The sequence below is a fragment of the Centroberyx gerrardi genome, chromosome 8 (genome assembly GCF_048128805.1).
Source record: "Centroberyx gerrardi isolate f3 chromosome 8, fCenGer3.hap1.cur.20231027, whole genome shotgun sequence".
Lineage (NCBI taxonomy): Eukaryota > Metazoa > Chordata > Actinopteri > Beryciformes > Berycidae > Centroberyx > Centroberyx gerrardi.
The window spans coordinates 17,425,040-17,442,812 of NC_136004.1; the positions used below are offsets into that span (position 1 = coordinate 17,425,040).

Consider the following 17,773-nt stretch of genomic DNA (forward strand, 5'->3'; position numbering starts at 1 on the left):
AAGATCTCTTTCACAAGTGTCAGCTCGTAAAACACACACACACACACACACACACACACACACACCTCTCTCTCAAGCATGCAGACAGACAGACAGCACACACAAAAACACACAGAAACAGCAAAATTGTTGATGTAACTTGAACATATTTTTACCACTACTGTGTTGGTAAATTTAGACTTGTTAAACTGTCCTGATAAAAAGACTTGATAATTGGTTTTTCATCTTATATCAAACTTGTTGTAAACTATTTAAAAATGATCAACTGTAGTTTTTTTTGTATGCTGATATGTGTAACTTCATTTTATATTTTGAGCGTTTTTTTTTTTTGCTTGCAAATGTGTTATTGTGTTAAGATAATCCTGTCTAGATGGTTGGTATAATAAAAAGATGTTCAGTGTTTTTTAACATGTCACCTGTCCTCATTTTGTCATAATAGTATTCATTAAACACTATTATAACTTTAATAAATGTGACATTCACTCTCTCTGATGTACATTTTATGTGCAGCTACACAAACTGTCTTCCGAACAGTGAAGTTTGCATCGATTGATTAAGCTCACAATTGTCTTTTTTCTACAAGAATTGTGATAATGAAAAATCATTTTCCAGTTAGCCCACAGGGAAAATTTAACATTGGTTAAGCTCGGCAAAACCCAAGCATATCTCAGTATTATTGCACAGTCTGCTTGACCACTGTGTCGTGGTCTGGGAGTCTGATGTGGCCTCAGGTGCTGTGTGGAGGCAGAGGGTTTTTCCCCTTCAACACGACCACAGCCTGCTCCCCAACACGGTCATCGATGAGCAGGGAGATGGCGCCATCCAGCTGTTTGGAGGCTGCTAATGCCACTACAGCTTTCTCCGTGGGGAATCCCATCTTCTCCAGCTGCTGGAGTCTGAGAGAAAACAACATCTGTCTTTTGATAAACTGTGCAATACTTCACATCAAATATAAATATAACTGTATTTAGGAGACTAAATGAGGAGTTTGAATTCCAAAACGACATATCCGCTATTTCAAAGAATAATCACATGAAAGTAAAACCCGTGATTATGATGAATACTAACCGAAGAGAGGAAACTGATGACTTTGGCACCTCCACTTTTGCATCAGGGTCTTCGGGAGCATCATGTAAGGAGGCTAATATCCCGGCCCTTAGCATCTGCTCCTCCAGGACATCTGCCTCAGACAGTGCAGCAGATTCTTCCATTAGCCAAGCAGGCACTGGCTCCACCCATGGGTGTTGATTCAAAAGAGGGCGATCCCTCATGAGGGGCCTAGTGGGAGGAGCCGACTGATCCGCAGACATTGTGTGAGAAAGTGATCTGTAACACCAGATAAAGTTGAAATGACCAAATCTGCCATTGTCATGGTGAGTGAGAATATTCAATGAGAGCATTGATTTGAATGAGATGTTTCACACCTCTGTGAGGTAGAGTAGGTGGGCAACCTGAATCTGGTGGAGGTGAGAACACACACCCAGTCAGGAATGAAGTCAAAGACTCTGGCCTGCTCCAGTTCCTGTAATGTTCCAATGAAGGACAGATGATCTTTGAAATATATTAAGTAGCATAAAGAGAGAGACTGGGGAAAGCATCACAGTGTCATTGACAAGGGCGTAGGTTTCATTTCAGCTTTGGGGGGGGGGGGGGCAACAAATCACACTGACACACTATGGGCATATAAGTAGCCTAAATACAATTCTGTTTTTCCTCACTTCATCAGCAAGATTTGAAACAAAAGATAAACATTTGCATGAAAAGTATGCAGGTATGAAAGAAAGTGAGGAGAATTATTGGTCAATGTGAAATACAGTAAGACATTGTTTAACTGAATCCCTATTGTGAAGGGCAAAGATGAATGAAAATGTGAAACATGGCAGTCTATTGTTCAATCAAATTTGTCCTGATTTGTTTTTTAACACATTGCATTTGCTTTGGTAAAACTCAACTGTGCTTCTAAAAACAGAGCGAGTAAAACCACAGCATGTGTTTCTAGCCCCTTTCACACAGAAATAAAGGGAGAAATAATGGGGGGGCAGGGCAATTCATCCTTCTAATATGTCTCACCACAAATATACGCCTATGGTCACTGAGGTCCAATGTAGGCTATATCATTTAAACACAAAAAATAATAACACATCATTCATATAGGTTTGTTTTGTGTAAAATCATAAGATGACAGGTAAGGATACAGTTGTGTCCGATGCATATGGCGCAGAAGTGTAGCAGGGCCGGTGTACCGGGCAGCAGCAGCAGACTGAGCAGCAAAAACAGCCAGGGCAGAAACCAGACGGGCAAACACCTCAGCAGCCTCCTCTGCGTCACCTGGCGGCACTGCGCCGTCAGCAGAGCCAGCTGCACGGCCGAGTAGCCGCAGATCCGACTGGCCTCACCCCCGCCGACACAAAGGACGAGGGTGTACAGAGGAGGTAATATGACCACGGACAGGATGGAGAGGGCCAGGAAGGCGACTGTGCCCCAGCGACGCTCCTGACACGGCCCAACTAGCAGCAGGAGAGCAGCATTGATGAGAAGAGAGGGCAACTCCTCATGACTGAAGGCATAAAGGAAGACATCTGAGAGAGAGAGAGAGAGAGAGAGAGAGAGAGAGAGAGGTGTTATTTCCTTTGGTTACTCATGTCTTCTGTTACAAATGACTTTACTAAGAGGTGTTACAGATATGCATGTACACCTAGGAAATTGGAGGTTAATATACTGCATGTTTACCTCTGAACCTGGGGAATTCTCCACCTGGGCCCAAGCTCAAACTTGCTTGGATGCCCCCAGCATACACCAGCAGCATGAGTGTTACCAGTGAAGCTGTTCCCAGGAAGAAACCAGGGCGATTTGACCCGAACCAGAACCATACTGGGAATATACGATCAAGCATTATTAATTAAGATAAGTTAACGTGACTAGTGCTCGGTTGTCCCTTTGTAGTATAGGTCTGGTAAACAAAACATGACAAGAACCATGCCTGTAATGCGCTGCAGAAATACCAAGGAGTGTATATATCCCTATTGGTTTCTCAGGATATGACAGTCTGTAGTAATTCACAGCTGAAGTTGCTAGCTGTAAGTACAGAGACCCTGCACTAGCACACAGCACCCTGTCAAATCCTCTCTAACACCGAGGTGGGACATTTTGTACTTGCCGACTTTAACTGCTATTCGAAAATAACTCGGAGTCCTTTACACCAGGGTAACAAATGAGTTTAAATAAGGAAAATCCCATCAAATCTGGCTGACTGTCGGTTGGTTTGGAAACGCTCAGAAGCCTGTGCTGTTGATCATTTTCACCATCCAGGCATTTCAGTTCCTGTTTACGTCATCTGGGTTTGGAGGAGTCCGCTAAATTTATCAGCATCTGGATAACACCCTTTATGAAATATCTATGTATATCCACATGTTGTATCAGATTTATAATATGTATACAAAATAATAATATTATACAATTGAAATTTCAAGAAATGTAACGCTATGGAAACGTATATAATATTATTTATACCCCCGTGGAAGCCACATTGGTTTATTCCAACCCTGAGCCAAGCCCCGCCCACCTCAGAGAAGGGTCGCGTTCTGTGGTTCTGTCCATCAAACCATCAAATGAAATATTATAGATAGATAGATAGATAGATAGATAGATAGATAGATAGATAGATAGATAGATAGATTGATAGATATTTTAATAATGTCATATCGCACATATTATCCATCCATTCGTTGTTTGCATCAAACAGCAACACAATTTGTTATTATGAATATTTATAACAATCGTATATTGATCGGTGTTCAAAAGCATTTTGTTCCAACGTTCAAAATGGGCTTCTTCTTTAAAACAAAACAAAACAAAACAAAACAAAACAAAACAAAACAAAACAAAACAAAACATATTAGTATACATTTCACATACATTTCAAAACCCTGCAAGAATGTAGGTAATGTAATGGATAATGTAAAATGCATGTGTGTTTTGAAAAGAAAGGAAATAATGTAATAACTGGAAATACTGTCTCTACTTTTGACTTTTAGACTTTTTGCATGTAAGTAGTAATTCATTATTTCCCCTGCCTCGGGGACCCACAAAAAACGTTGTCTCGTATTCTCGCGAGATTCTCTGCCCCCTCTGACGCACGAAGCACATTTTTCACCAGCTCACGGGTCACAGTCGTTTCGCAGAGATACACTAAAATGGCGTCGGCTCCGGGTGGGTGCAGAATTTCAATCTTTTGTCTTGATTTTAAGGGATTTTGTTATTGTAATGTGAAGAATTAAGTGAACAGTTTATTTGTATAGATGTCCTGTCGGCGTATAATCTCTTTTTTAGTTTGTATTTAACTGAACATCGCCACATAGTAAGCTTTAGCGCTGGGCACAAGGCCTAGCTGTGTAGCTCATCGATTCGCTTCGGTCTCGTCTGCCGGATGGCTTTTTCTTACATACTGTCGTCGATAATGAATGCCAAATTAGCCACTGTCTTAACAATAGCTAGCCGGTGCTTTTTGAAAAATACATTTGTCGGCAATACCTAGCTGCTCCCATTTTGAAATATCGTTTTTTTGCATTAGTTTGGATAGCTAAGTTGCCTAACGACGTGTTTGTGTAATGTGTTGCTAACGTTAGCGGAGCTGCTGCTGGCGAAGCTCGCGCGCAAAGGAGTATGCTGGTTTTGAATATAACGCACACGTTAACAATAGTGTAACTTTCTATTGCATGTTTTTTTTTCTTACAGATTACAGTTCCTACAGTCAGACCAGTGCCCAACAGGGGTAAGCATCTTGAAATATTGTGACTTTGAATCTAATGTAATATTGAGTGTTGGGATTTCCCGGATATTGTGGTTTTGTTGTGCATTCCAGTCAGGGAGTTTCTATATAACGTTATCGGGGAAGTCAGCGAATATCAATGCATTTTACAAATGGTCACTTAACATGAATATAATAGAACATATGATATAACTTGTTTTTAATAAATGTATTACATTAGACGGTGGCTTTTAGTTGTTCTACATTGTGTGGCCACTTCCCCGCAGCAAGCCCAACTGTAGTGGAAACCAGACTGTTTACCCCCCAGAGCTTTACTGACCTGAAAAACAACATTAACAAACTAGGAAGACATAACATTTCCTGTGTGTCTGCAGCAGCAGAAAGTCAACCAAGTGAAAAAATATCCTCAGCTGCAACAGGCACTCGTGTACTAAGTATTTCTGTCTTTTTACAGGTATGGGTCTTATGCTACCCAGCCTGCTCAAGGTTATGGACAGTCTACACAGGTGAGAATTTTAGTTAGTGGTTTAGATATGTGACTCCTAGGCCTTGTTATGTTAGGTTGATTTATTTGATCAAATCAATAAAATGTACATTTCTATTTTTAAGCACATACTGTGCTTACAAAACACAAGGAGGTTAAATGAGAGCTGGAACAATATGATTTCAAAGTGATTAGCCCATTTATCTCAAACTGGTATTTGCTGCAGGAAATTTGTCATGGTGGTGTGATTGCCTGAAGTTAATATTCTAAGAATGTACAGTAGTCTATATGAAAAGGGGGTCAGTGCTCAAGTTAAATGCATGTTTCAATCAATAAAAAGTTTAGTGACCCAAGCCCAACTCTAATGGCCAGTAACTCAAAACCTTGTTGAAGTTATGCCTTTTCTTGCCAGCAGCTAAACTATGCCCTTTGTCTTTCAGCAGGGTTACAGCCAACAGAGTTATGGGTCATATGCTCAACCTGCTGCCACTGACGCCAGTTATACCCAGGCAGCACCAGCAGCTGGAGGATACACTCAACAGCAACAACAGTATGGATCCTCTTATGGGCAACCAGCATCAGGTCAGTTATTAGATTATGGGATAGTTGAGTCATTACCAGGTAGCTCTGCCTGAAGCCACATGCAAAAGGCTTTTACAGGAGTAGAGGAAAAACTCCATGTTGGACATTAGACAGTATAGGTTTAAAAAAAAAAAAAAAAAGGACCTCTTTGGTACACCTCCCGCAGTTGGCACAGGTGAAAGAAAATCCTTGTATATTCACTGGAATAGTTGTATCGACGCTAACATATTCAGAATCAGTTGTCTTAAAGGGCAATTCCAGTGCTTATTTATTTTTTATTTTTTTTACATTTTCCATCCCTTTAATGTTAATTATGACAGTTTTCACTTTCGTGTGCCACGATTAAAGATATTTGAAATCAGTTTTGCCAAACCTCTCAGGCTCATTCACTCCCATTCAATTCCAAACGGCACAGAAGATAACTCCCAGGACGTCTAATTAAATTGGTAAAGGTAATGAGAGGCCGTCAGTCACGTTTTGCAAAGTTGCATCAGAATGCTAACATCAGGTTATAAACGTTTTATGTTTTGAAAGAAGTTCTGGTCACCGTTTCATGTTGATGTGTGCATTCAGAAACACTATGAGAGACGAGACAGGAGGGTGTGTCTTACTTCCATTTTCTGCTTCTCTGATTTCTGTGTTTTCCTCTCAAAAATAAAAACTTTCAACGTTCTCTGTAGTTATGTTAAGACCTGCCTTCTGTCAATCACAACCCATTCAAGCCAACAGACAAATCAAAGCAAGATGCTTCCGCCAGCTATGGTCCATAAAATTAAAAGGAAATTAAAGCTTGATTTTACACAATCAAGGCTTAAAATTGCCCTCCTCTACTTTACTGGGAGTAACTTGTAAAATATTTAGACTTTGCTTCTGATCTTATTGTTTGCGTTTTCCGCAGCTGGCTATCCTGCTGCCCAGTCCAACACTCATGGCTACTCCCAGTCTGCCCAGGGTTATGGGGCCAGTGGGTACGACAGCACTCCTGCTGCTGCTGCTCCAGCTGCCTCCCAGTCCTACGGCTCTCAGCCAGGTTACACTGCCCAGTCCGCCTACCCTGGATATGGCCAGCAGGCTGCTCCCACTACACCCCAGAGGTATGTGCCATTCACTGTGGATAGGCTAGGAACCAAAGAAACAATTTGTGTATAGAACAACATGATACTATAATGGTCTTTTTTTTGTTGGTTTGTCGTTTGTCTTTCCACCAGTTACAGTGCTAACAGCCAGCCAACTAGTTACAACCAAAACAGCTATTCCCAGCCAGCAGCATATGGCCAGCAGCAGCCTGGATACCAGACCCAGCAGGGAGGCTACGGCCAGCAGCAAAGCAGCTACCAGCAGCAGCCCCAACAGCAGCAGCAGCAGGCTCCCCCGTCTGCTTACCCTCCTCAAGCCTCTGGTTCCTATGGGCAGCCTCCGCCCAGCCAGTACGGCCAGCAAAGTGGACCGCCCAGTTACAACCAGTCCAGCCATTACAGTAAGTCTGGATTTTTCAACTTGTGTACAGTATTCCTGTCGTGTATTCTCCCTTAATGCAGTCTAATTTTTAAAAATCATTGTAAACATACTCCATTCATTGTATAGCATAATGATATTGTGTTGTTCCTTTGAAGATAATTACAGACAGGATGGCCAGGGTGGAAGTTCTAGCTACTCTGGCTCAGATCCTGCAAGGTACCCGGGGGCAGGGGACAGCAGAGGGCCTGGCAGAGATGGCTTTGACAGAGGTGGAATGATGCACCGTGGGCGTGGAGGCATGGGCCGTGGCATGGGGTAAGTCCCTCTCCTCCACACTTAACCTCACTTGTATTTTCACTTACAGGTGCTGTGGCCAGGTAGAGCAGGGCTGAGGCAAGTCCCAACAAAAAATAGTTTGAATAATTCAAGTTGATTTATCAGCAATTTGCACAACTTTATTCTCCCATGATGTTTGAAGCCCATGATCAAAGGTCTATTAAGTTCCAGCATGGGCACCAAATGTAAATACATTCACCCAGTTTCTCTCAGCCCTGCCTCTGAATTGGCCAAAGGTAAGAAAAAGGTGTGTTCCAATATCAAAGTAAATTTTGAACAAAGCCCTGTGCACATTCATTTTAATGGAACATTTCTTATTACTCGGCACATGATTGATTATGGACCATTATCAAAAATATTCTTGGTAATTGATGATATTTAGGGAGTTGCTGATCTCATGATTGGTCTATGGTTAAAGTGATTGGATAAAACGGAACAATATTGTCTTATCTAAATTATAATGGCTTTTCTTAGGGAAAGGTTCGAACACTGGTATTGGTCACACTATTTCAGCAGCACATTTTAAGTCCAAGTACGTCTTACTGTGGTGCATTCACATTTTTGGTAGCTCATGGTTTTAGGGAGGTTGACATTTATGATTGCTATGAGGGTAATGCAATTAGAAGTTGCTTAAATCCTAAGGATTTCATCATCATGGATTTTTTGGAAAACATACAATTTAGTGTGTCCTGCATAGCTTTTCAGATGCATGGAGCAGACAATTTAAGGGATTTTAAAACCACAGGCCTCAAACATTTTTTTGTCTATTACAAAGGGATTCTTTATTCTTGCTTAAGTGCAGCCATGTGATGAATATTTGGGTCTCATTTGGATTTAAAAGGAACAATATATTTCCACTTGGTAAATTTGTCACCTGTTAACTATCAAATACATTCATTGGTGTTTTCAGTTTGTGGTTGATTTTTGCCAGGCTGTCATTGTCAATAAGAATTTGTTCTTAACTGACCTGCCTGAAGTAATGCCAAAATTAATAAAACATAATGTAACAAAAATAACAGTCAGATAAGTTAATTAAATGTTTCATCAACCATAGTGAGAGAGACAATACAAGGTAATAGGTGGTCTCCAGTTTAATGAGATTTTTCTACTGGCATTACTAAGAATTTGAATTGTTAGTTTAATGTTAGAATTAATCCTGAGAGATGATCAATATTTTCCCTCACCTGAGGCCATTTTACTGATAGTAGTTGTTGAATCTCTAAACAAATTAACAGAGGTATTTCAATATAATTTGTGGTTAATTTTTCAATATCCATTCAAGCTGAAATTCATCATCACATTAATCAAAATTCAATAAAAAGGGGAATTCCTTAGGACAGATTGGTTACTGTCAATGTACATTCTCTACTGTTCTCTATAGCCAGAAATGGTTTGACCCAACCTCAAATCAGACCCACTGACGTCCAGCTCCCCTAAGCAGGTATTTAAAAAGATTGAAGAGGCAGTCATGAGAAAGTCCAGGGGTATTTTTTGAAGGATTTGTGTACATTTTCTGGTTCAGATCGGTTACCACTGCTGTAAAACAAAGCTGATTGGAAGATGGAAACTTAAACAGATGTTGAATCAAGAAATTCAGCCTCCCAGTTATTTTTAACAGAGCAGCTCCTGGTTGTAAATCTTGGTGACACCACAGATTAGTCTTATTTTTCTGTATTTGATTTTGGGAGAGCTTTCATTTTAAATAATTGATCAGTCTTGGGTCAGAACAACAGCAGAATTATGAGCTCCACTAATGCAGGTATTCCCCTTCTTTAAGAGGTACAGTTCATCAAACTGAGTTTCAAAATTTCTTGTTCAACAGTGTTAACATTTTTAGATAACAGGGTTGTGCATAATTTGTTTTCTCCATTTTTCTGGTGCAGGGAATCTCACACACACACACACACAAACTTTTGACATTTCAGTATGACATTTCAGAGTCTCAATAGGTGATACAACAGTGAATATTACATTAAGAGTTATACAAGAAATATTACTATGCATGAATCAAGCAACTTTGCATTATTTATTATTTAAAAAGTAGTGGTAAATGTACAAGTAGCATCTCCACATTTTCAGTTTGGGATTACGTATTTTAGTATGGAACAGGAATATTTTGGGGGTGGGTCACATAATGTCATTTTGTAATGTTCAAGATGTTTGTTTTGTGGTTTGGAATACAAATGTTTGATCACATTCTTTTGAGCACTTTTTAACATGCTTTGTCACATTTATACCGTACAGGTAACAGTGAGAGCCATTTAAAACCATCTATACTCTAAAAAGTATCTGTACTCAGTACAGAGCCGGCAGCTTAAGCAGCAGGAGGGAGCTTAAACAAAGATTCGGGGTCTGCCTTTATTCCAAGAACTGAGGATTGTGTTGTTTTTTTTAAAGCATGATGGGTATATCTATTGGCCAAGTCTTTGTTTTTAATTTTTTAACCTTGGTAAACACTGTAACATGGTCAGATAAAATTAGTTGTTTTTTATTTTGGAGTTGATTTATCTTACTAAAACAATGTACAATTGTTGTTGTTTTTTTGTTTTTTTATTGCAAGGTGAATATGATCACCTGATCATCTTGTGAAATTTCAGATGCATTGCATTTGTTAACTTTTGTACATATCTGCTTCAGCCTTAAGTTTTGTTAGAAACCTAATGTTAGTGTGAAGTTGTAGTGTATAGGCTTGTTTCAGGTACTTTTGTACAAATGTTTGGGTTTTTGTCACAGGTAGTATTATGTATGCAATCAATGCATCTGAAATCTTTCTACTTTTGTACAAATGTTTGGGTTTTTGTCACATATTTTTCAATGGCAATGAAAATGTGTTAGTCATTAATATACCTCTACTCAACTGTATCCACTACTGAAAACTGTCACTGAAGTTGTAGTCAGCTAGCAAAGAAATGCCGCATAGTTAATAACCCATATCCCCTCGATTGGATTGTATATTTATCGTTTTGGGGAGTTCTTAGTTGCTATTAGGCTAGTTAGAACTGTGTTCATTACTCCCTCAATCAAGCCACTTGGTTCGAGGCGTGGAAGTGGCTGTAAAAGGGAAATCGCCTTCATATCTCCATTTATTCTCCCATAGCAGCGCTGGAGACAGAGGTGGCTTCAGTAAGCCTGGTGGTAAGTTAACGAGTATTACACTGGTTAGTCCATTCCAAACCTTAAACTTTTTGAACAAGTACGCTTCGCGTATTGACATATGCTACATTGCGGTATGCAAAATATTTACATGAACACAACATCTGAAAATATAGGGGAATCTTTTTGGATGCCTGAGACCTTTTTTTTGTGGGGTACTTGGTATAATTTGTTTTATCAGTCACTGCTTATGGTTTGACAATGAGAGTTTTTGACAGGTTAATGACAAATTACCACTGGCAACAAACGTGTGTCGGTTCTTATTGCCCTAACAAATCTCATGGACTGAATTTCTGGGTTTTTTGAGGATTTATAACTGGTCTTAGAGGCTTCTCAAACGGCACAAAATTATTTGCAAAAGGGTCTGAGGTATTTTATTTTCCACTATCAATATTTCACTTGAGAGGGAAATGTGGTCTACCATAAGGTGCCATTTTCAACTTTGCAATATGGCTGACAGCGTCTGTAAGGGAATGTCTGGATTATCTTTTTGTAATATTCTCAGGAGTTGTACGCTGGGGTCAAGTAGCACACTGACTTTTCTTTATCTTTTTTCTCTCCCCTTCAATGGATGGACTATAGGACCCAGCGAATCAGAGCGTGAAATGGGTGAGTAGATTCATGCTATGTTGGACCTTTTTAATACTCTTAAAAGACCACTTGCTTGTTAACCACTTCTTAGGAAATGGCAAATGTACAGAATTTGTGTAGTGACGGTTGCATATTTGCTGCAGTTTAATTTAGTTTCTTTTTGTTTGTTTCAGGACGCCCTGAAGAGCAGGATGACTCTGAGAACAGCACAATCTACATCACAGGGTTGACTGAAAACGCCACCCTGGAGGAGATGGCTGAATTCTTTAAACACGTTGGACCAATCAGGGTAAGAATAGCTCTTCTCTCTAAATGTTGAGAAATGTGAGCAAAACAAAGGTGGAGACTGTATGTGATAATAAACTCCTTTTTGTGTCTGAAGATGAACCGCAGATTGGGTCAGCCTGCCATTAACATATACACAGACAAGGATTCGGGCAAGCCCAAGGGAGATGCCACCCTGTCCTATGAGGAGCCCTTCTGTGCCAAAGCAGCAGTGGAGCATTTTGATGGTAGGTTGCATTGACTCAGCTTTGTTTGCAACAGAACAGAATCCACATTGACATTTTGAAATATTTCTAGCAGCGCATTCATTCACCTATGACTTGTAATTTGTGCATGCAAGTTTTAAGGTTTGTTTTGTTTTTTTTATTAAAGGGAAGGAGTTCCAAGGCCGAAGGCTTAAGGTGTCCATGGCACGCCGCAAGCCCATGATGGGTGGGATGAGAGGCGGCATGCCCATGCGAGATGGCATGATGGGTCGTGGAGGTAAATGTCAGCAGTGTGTCTTTGTAAGACTGAATCCCTAAGGGCATGTTCACACTACTCTGCCTTTTTTTTGTAGGGAAAGAAATGCTGCCTCAACCGCATTTTGTGCTCATAATGAAAAGTGTGTTTGTTTCCATAGGCTTTAGCTGCCCCTAGGCATTAGGTACAATTTGCATATGACAGACACACAACCACGTGACATGGAGTATGCAGGTTTTCATTCCAACCAAGACTACACCAGGTGATCTCACTGATAGGTTCCCCCTCTCTGTTTTGGGGTGTGCTAATCAGTGAAATCATCTGGTGTAGTCTTTGTTGGAATGAAAATCTTCATACTCTTGGCCCTCCATGGCACATAAGCATCTCTGTTGTAAACTGCCAGCTGCCTGCATACTGTGAAATCTCACCTCTTTTTCATTATTGTTCAGGTCACAGAAACCGGCGCACTCGTCTAAAAAGTCAATTTTTTGTCACCGTTAGAAAGCACTCTGTTCTGCCTAAAAAGTTGCTATGTTGATTTCCATCAACCTTGCGGCCTCTCCCCAAAAGCCTCAGTGCCAGCAGTTTGAAGAAAGAGGAATAGTGTGAATACAGCCCTACTACTGAACAGTGCTGTGATTATTGACACGTTAATTGAAATGTAATTGGGGACGCACCTCCTTGTCTTACAAGGTATGATGGGCCGTGGAGGAGAGCGTGGGGGTTTTGTCCCACGAGGTGGTCCCCGTGGAATGGGCCGAGGTGGACCATCAGGAGGCAATATGCAGCAGAGAGCCGGAGACTGGGAGTGTCCTAACCCGTATGTATTGCTCTGTAGTGCCATGTCTGTACATCTGATGTATCTTCTGTATTAAACATTGTTTTTAATACTTACTAAATTGTTTATAAATGGTTTCAGGGGTTGTGGCAACCAGAACTTTGCCTGGAGGATGGAGTGTAACCAGTGCAAAGCTCCTAAACCAGAAGGTTTAGGAGGCGGCCCTCCATTTCCCCCTGCAGGTATGGACTTGTTTAATTCTCTCTGGCATACTCCTTCATATGATGTCCAAAGAGAAGAGCGCTCCCTAGTCACAAGCCGTAAACACACTTGGTGCAGTGTAGACTAAAATCAAGCGCTGTACTTCTTTCAGGCGGCGACCGAGGTAGAGGTGGTATGGGAATGCGCGGCGGCAGAGGTATGGACCGTGGCGGGCCAGCCGGAGGGCCAGGGGGCCCCGGAGGTTTCCGTGGAGGTTGGGGAGGTGACCGTGGCGGATTCAGAGGAGGGCGAGGTGGAATGGATAGAGGAGGATTCCGTGGGGCCGGGCGGGGAGGACCACCCATGGACCGGATGGGTGGCAGAGGTGGAAGAGGAATGGGCCCACCAGGCAAGATGGATATGAGGTAGGGGAAAGACTCCTCAAGTGGTCCTAACACCTCTATACCAACTGTAAGTAGTTTTATCATAACGGTTACCTTTAGGTAATGTCAGGACTGGCAATCAGGATTATTAACTGGATAATGGTATGCTATAAAGTAGATGGCTTTGGTCCTTTACTCTGATTGGTTGAGACATGTTTGAAGCCATTAAATAAATACCCAGTAAACCCATACCTGTGACTGCATAACTGTTCATTTAAATATTAACATGAAAACCAAAATCACCACTCACACTGGTACTTGTGTCGCTCAGCAACCATGTTGTTTAGCTACTGTTCAAGAACTTTATTTCTTAGTAGAAGATAAGCATTTTATTTATTGATTTTAAGAGTGAGATTTTAAATTTGCCCTTTTTTTATTTTAAAATGCAATGGTGTATTTTTTCATCGCTATTTTAGAAAAGCTACGTGGTTTATTGATCCATCAGTAGCACTCAAGCCAGCATTGTTAAATATGACTTACAAAGAAATGTGTATATTTGCTTGGTAATCTTAAGCAAATGAAATTGAATTAATCCATTTCTTCTCAAATAAAGTTGATGTCATGATTGTTGACTGTTCTCTTGTCCTTCCCCAGGGACCATCGCCAGGAACGCAGAGACCGACCCTACTGAACGACAACTTCTTGAGTTTTCCTCTTGCGGAATTTGATTTTTAAGAAGAAAAGTTTTAATTTATGATTCCATGTATCAATGGTTATAGAACTGCTTTTGAATATCCTGGTGCAGTTCAACTCATAAGTGTTTCTAGTTATTCTTTTTTTTAGTTTGTTACCCTGGGTTATGCTTCATCTTCTCGTCTTGTGCATGTTTTTTTCTTTCTTTTTTTTCTTTTTTTTTTTTTTTAAATATGCAGATTAGTTTTGACAGTGTATTGTAAAATGCAGGGTTTTTCATTTTTTATTGTAATTGCCTCTCCTTCCCCAAGACTGACAATATGTAACTGCAGATTTGGGAAATAAAATTTACTGATTTGATGGTTTCGATGTTAAGACTCTTCAATTTTACAAAACGGACTAGTAGTCATGGAACAAAAGTATTAATGCAGTTTTTCCTCATTAATAAATGATCGGTTTCTACATTCATCTTTTAGAAACTATGCTACTTCACATTCATCATTCAGTAGATCAAAAACACTGATTCTATCCTCAACAGTTTTTCCAAAATGAGTTTTTCTTGCCAGCAATAGTTTTGTATACATAAGATGTTTTGTAATATCTCGTTTTGAATAGTGTGTGTGCTCCACAGGGATGAATTAGAAATATAATTAGTGATTGTAATAGGGGCTTTATTGTCCATCTGGTCAAACCTTTGGAAATTAGTATTTTTTTGGACATATTACGTGGTACATAGGTTTGGTAGATTACATTAAACCATAATCATCTCTGGGGAAATCGGCTCACTGCAGCTGCAAAGAATAGGGTACAAATGAGAAGTGAACAATGGAAAGAAATGAAGATAATGCAACACAATGATGCCAAAAAATCCATGTATAATGATCAAGTGGGTTTAGGGTTATAATCAGACTGGTGATGAGGCCCATCAATGTCCTCACCAATAAGGTCTAATCTGGAAGCTCAAAGTAAGCCTGCAGCGCTCCCATAGAGTCCTTGGCACTGGGCTGCTGCTGGACAATACTTGTGTACCCAATATAAAGTTGTGCTCTGATGTAATGTACCATGGGGTGGAGCTTTATGCATATCGTTGTCCTGTGAAAACCATTCCAACTCCAATTTTGGTGATTTTCATTTTTTCACTTCAGTTAACAGATTACATCCTCAGAGGGTTGAGAAAATGTCTCCGACTTCTTAGGCTTTATGAAACCAAAAGAAAATCCACAGGATGAAGTCAAAAATGATCAAGTGATCAAGCTAAAACGAGGCTGTTTTCTTAGTTCCTGAAAAGTTGACAGTTTGGAGATAGAGTTTTCACCTGACAGCAACGTAGCACACCAGTGTTTTAGTATCTCCAGAGATGATAGCGGTCGGTTCCCAGGTTGGTACATCCAGACCACTTGGTCACTTGAGGAGAGTAGTTCCACAGTAGTCAGTAGTGCTGTCAGCTTTGCAGAAGCCAGTGCATTCCTCTGCTCTGGTTGTCTATGATGACTCCCAAAAGTACCAAACTTTTTCTTTCCCCTAGTAGGATAAAGCAAGCCTGATTTGTATTGGATTCAGTATTACGGATGCTGGTATTTGAGCTCTGTACTCAGCTCAGTTGGTCTAGTAAGTGGCCTCAAGGTGGCGCTGTTTACAAGCTGTTTCACAGGCAAGACTGAAAAAGTCTGAATAACTGCAGTAGCTGTCTTCAGGGCTTTACTTTTGAATTAGCCAATGCAACCTTAATCAGTGCTCTGTCGTAAATGCCTTAGTATGTTGGCAATGATGTTAAAGTATTCTCTGCCATTTATAAAATGTTTTCAAAAGGGATGAAGCTGGCTTAAAGGGGAAACCTTAAAGAATTCATAACGCCGTCAACCACAACAGTAAAATAATTGTGAATATGGGCAACTGTTATAACCAGATACTAGACAACTGAGACTGAAATGCAGAATGATCTTGCTGATCTGGCATCAGTTCTGAACCATAAAAAGGTACCTTGTTGCCAGAAAATCACAGTGACCTTTAACATCTTTCCCTTTCCCATCATAACAGCATTACAGGCTCGGGCCTTAGTACTCTGGTTCCTGGCTTTGGAAATAGTTCATGTTCACAAATTGAATAGAAAGTTGAATGGACTGTCCTAGACCATAGGAATATTTTCTTAAATACAGCAGTATTCCCCTTTAAGGCAATCAAGTTGAATGAAGGAATGTTATTAATCACAGATGTCAACACTTGGCATGTTTCATTCAAGCATCTGTTAAACATATGGCTATTAAGGCGTTGTTACAGCCCTTTGATGGTCATCCATCTCTTGCAAATTACTTATTTTAATACACCTATAGGGTTACCACTATATAATCCTGCTTAAGTTTCTGTTGAACTAATCCGCTGTGACATTGAAGGTTGCATCCTTCGCAGTGTCTTCTATTTAGTAGTAAAGGTTTGTGTCAGACTTCTCAGCATCTGCTTTGCTGTGGAAGAGAGCAACCTTAAGGCACTCCAAATTAATAATACAGTATTCTTAATATCTTTATGTTTCTGTGCTAGTCTGGAAAAAAACCATGAAGCGGAATCATATTGACATAGTGAGTAGAGCGATTGCCTTTCACCCACAGGACCCAGGTTCAGGCCACAAAAAGAAATACATACCAATTTAATACTTGATTATTATAAGCAGCCAGTAGGTCATTTTGTTCATGGGACACCACAGTTCTGTACATTAGTCTAACTTCACACAGTCTTGTCACTGATATGCTACCAAAGCCTCCTATCTCCCCTCTTTTATTTCCTTTTTTTTTTTTCCCACTGAAGCCCCTGTAAGTTAAAGCCCCTTCGGGAAACAGTCACAGCTGGCATCTTTAAGTGGTCTCCATTTGCTGTGGCCAGTTGCTCATGTTGGATTAATAGAGTGCTGATTTCTCTCTCTCTCTCTCTTTCTCTCTATCTCTGTCTCTCTTACTGACACAGAAAAGCTGATTCATCCAGGCCCAGAAAATGATCTCATCGACCCCCACCTTCTCTCTCTCTCTCTCTCTCTCTCTCTCTCTCTTTCTATCTTCCGCCCTCCCTCTCTTTCTTAAACAGACACATGCCTCTTTTTAAATGAAAACAAGCCTTCCCCTCTTGGCAGCGGGCCTGCTGAAATTCAAACAATCGCACATTAGAGCAGTTCATGAGCAGCTCCAATAGAGTGGAAGAGTACAAGATTTAAAAGGCTGTTACAGGGAGGGGAAATGACTTGGTGGAAAAGATTCTTTTAAAGCCCCAAACAAGTTGGCCTGAGGTTTTCAAAACCTCCTCATTCCATTGTAACCTGAAATTCAAGTTTATTTTACACAAATGTTGATAAATTATCCAAACATAGGGTAAACAAAGGTTGTAACCTTGTGTTAAGCCCTCAGACCACCAAGAACACTGTCCCAATGATTTCTTCACATGTTTTGGCTTTGGAAACAATACAGAAGAGAGAGAATTCAACAAATTTTAGACTATTTCCCTGAGTTAACACTGCAAAAGCAACAACACATCTACATACTAATACTACATACTAACGCACCACCCTAAAATAGTCTAATTGTCTAGTCTCCCCTGTCTTAGGGGCGCCGTCCAGT

At 40.4% G+C, this 17,773-nt stretch overlaps 2 protein-coding genes across 6 annotated transcripts; one reads left to right on the forward strand and one right to left on the reverse strand.

Annotated features, from left to right (window-relative positions):
- Positions 1 to 422: 422 nt before the first annotated feature.
- On the reverse strand, positions 423 to 3,294 carry rhbdd3 (rhomboid domain containing 3). The gene is made up of 5 exons (XM_071920900.2): positions 2,731 to 3,294; positions 2,196 to 2,579; positions 1,425 to 1,551; positions 1,069 to 1,326; positions 423 to 896 (listed from the first exon to the last, which is right to left on the reverse strand). The coding sequence occupies exons 1-5, from the start codon at positions 2,891 to 2,893 to the stop codon at positions 728 to 730; spliced, it is 1,101 nt and encodes a 366-aa protein (XP_071777001.1). The 5' UTR covers positions 2,894 to 3,294; the 3' UTR covers positions 423 to 727.
- Positions 3,295 to 4,167: 873 nt separating this feature from the next.
- On the forward strand, positions 4,168 to 14,536 carry ewsr1b (EWS RNA-binding protein 1b). Of its 5 annotated transcripts, none has more exons than XM_071920894.2 (16): positions 4,168 to 4,209; positions 4,735 to 4,771; positions 5,223 to 5,274; positions 5,696 to 5,834; positions 6,733 to 6,928; positions 7,043 to 7,311; positions 7,448 to 7,607; positions 10,726 to 10,763; positions 11,364 to 11,390; positions 11,546 to 11,661; positions 11,755 to 11,884; positions 12,030 to 12,140; positions 12,813 to 12,939; positions 13,039 to 13,139; positions 13,271 to 13,523; positions 14,136 to 14,536. In XM_071920894.2, exons 1-16 carry the CDS (start codon positions 4,194 to 4,196, stop codon positions 14,170 to 14,172), a joined length of 1,809 nt encoding a protein of 602 aa, XP_071776995.1. In that variant the 5' UTR covers positions 4,168 to 4,193; the 3' UTR covers positions 14,173 to 14,536. The 5 variants fall into 5 exon arrangements, with proteins under 5 accessions (XP_071776995.1, XP_078141208.1, XP_071776993.1 ...); XM_078285082.1 differs by having other exon boundaries at positions 4,173 to 4,209; positions 5,693 to 5,834; positions 13,271 to 13,569; XM_071920892.2 differs by having other exon boundaries at positions 4,173 to 4,209; positions 5,693 to 5,834.
- The last annotated feature ends 3,237 nt before the right edge of the window (positions 14,537 to 17,773 follow it).

Bases quoted from the DNA above. Each gene is read 5' to 3' on its own strand.
- ewsr1b (XM_071920892.2), top strand. The intron at 10,764-11,363 runs GTAAGTTAACGA...GATGGACTATAG, and splicing joins TGGCTTCAGTAAGCCTGGTG to GACCCAGCGAATCAGAGCGT. The intron at 13,140-13,270 runs GTATGGACTTGT...TACTTCTTTCAG, and splicing joins CCCTCCATTTCCCCCTGCAG to GCGGCGACCGAGGTAGAGGT.
- rhbdd3 (XM_071920900.2), bottom strand. From the start codon at position 2,893: ATGCTTGATCGTATATTCCCAGTATGGTTCTGGTTCGGGTCAAATCGC. The intron at 2,580-2,730 runs GTAAACATGCAG...TCTCTCTCTCAG, and splicing joins AGAATTCCCCAGGTTCAGAG to ATGTCTTCCTTTATGCCTTC. The intron at 1,552-2,195 runs GTATCCTTACCT...TATATTTCAAAG, and splicing joins CATATGCATCGGACACAACT to ATCATCTGTCCTTCATTGGA.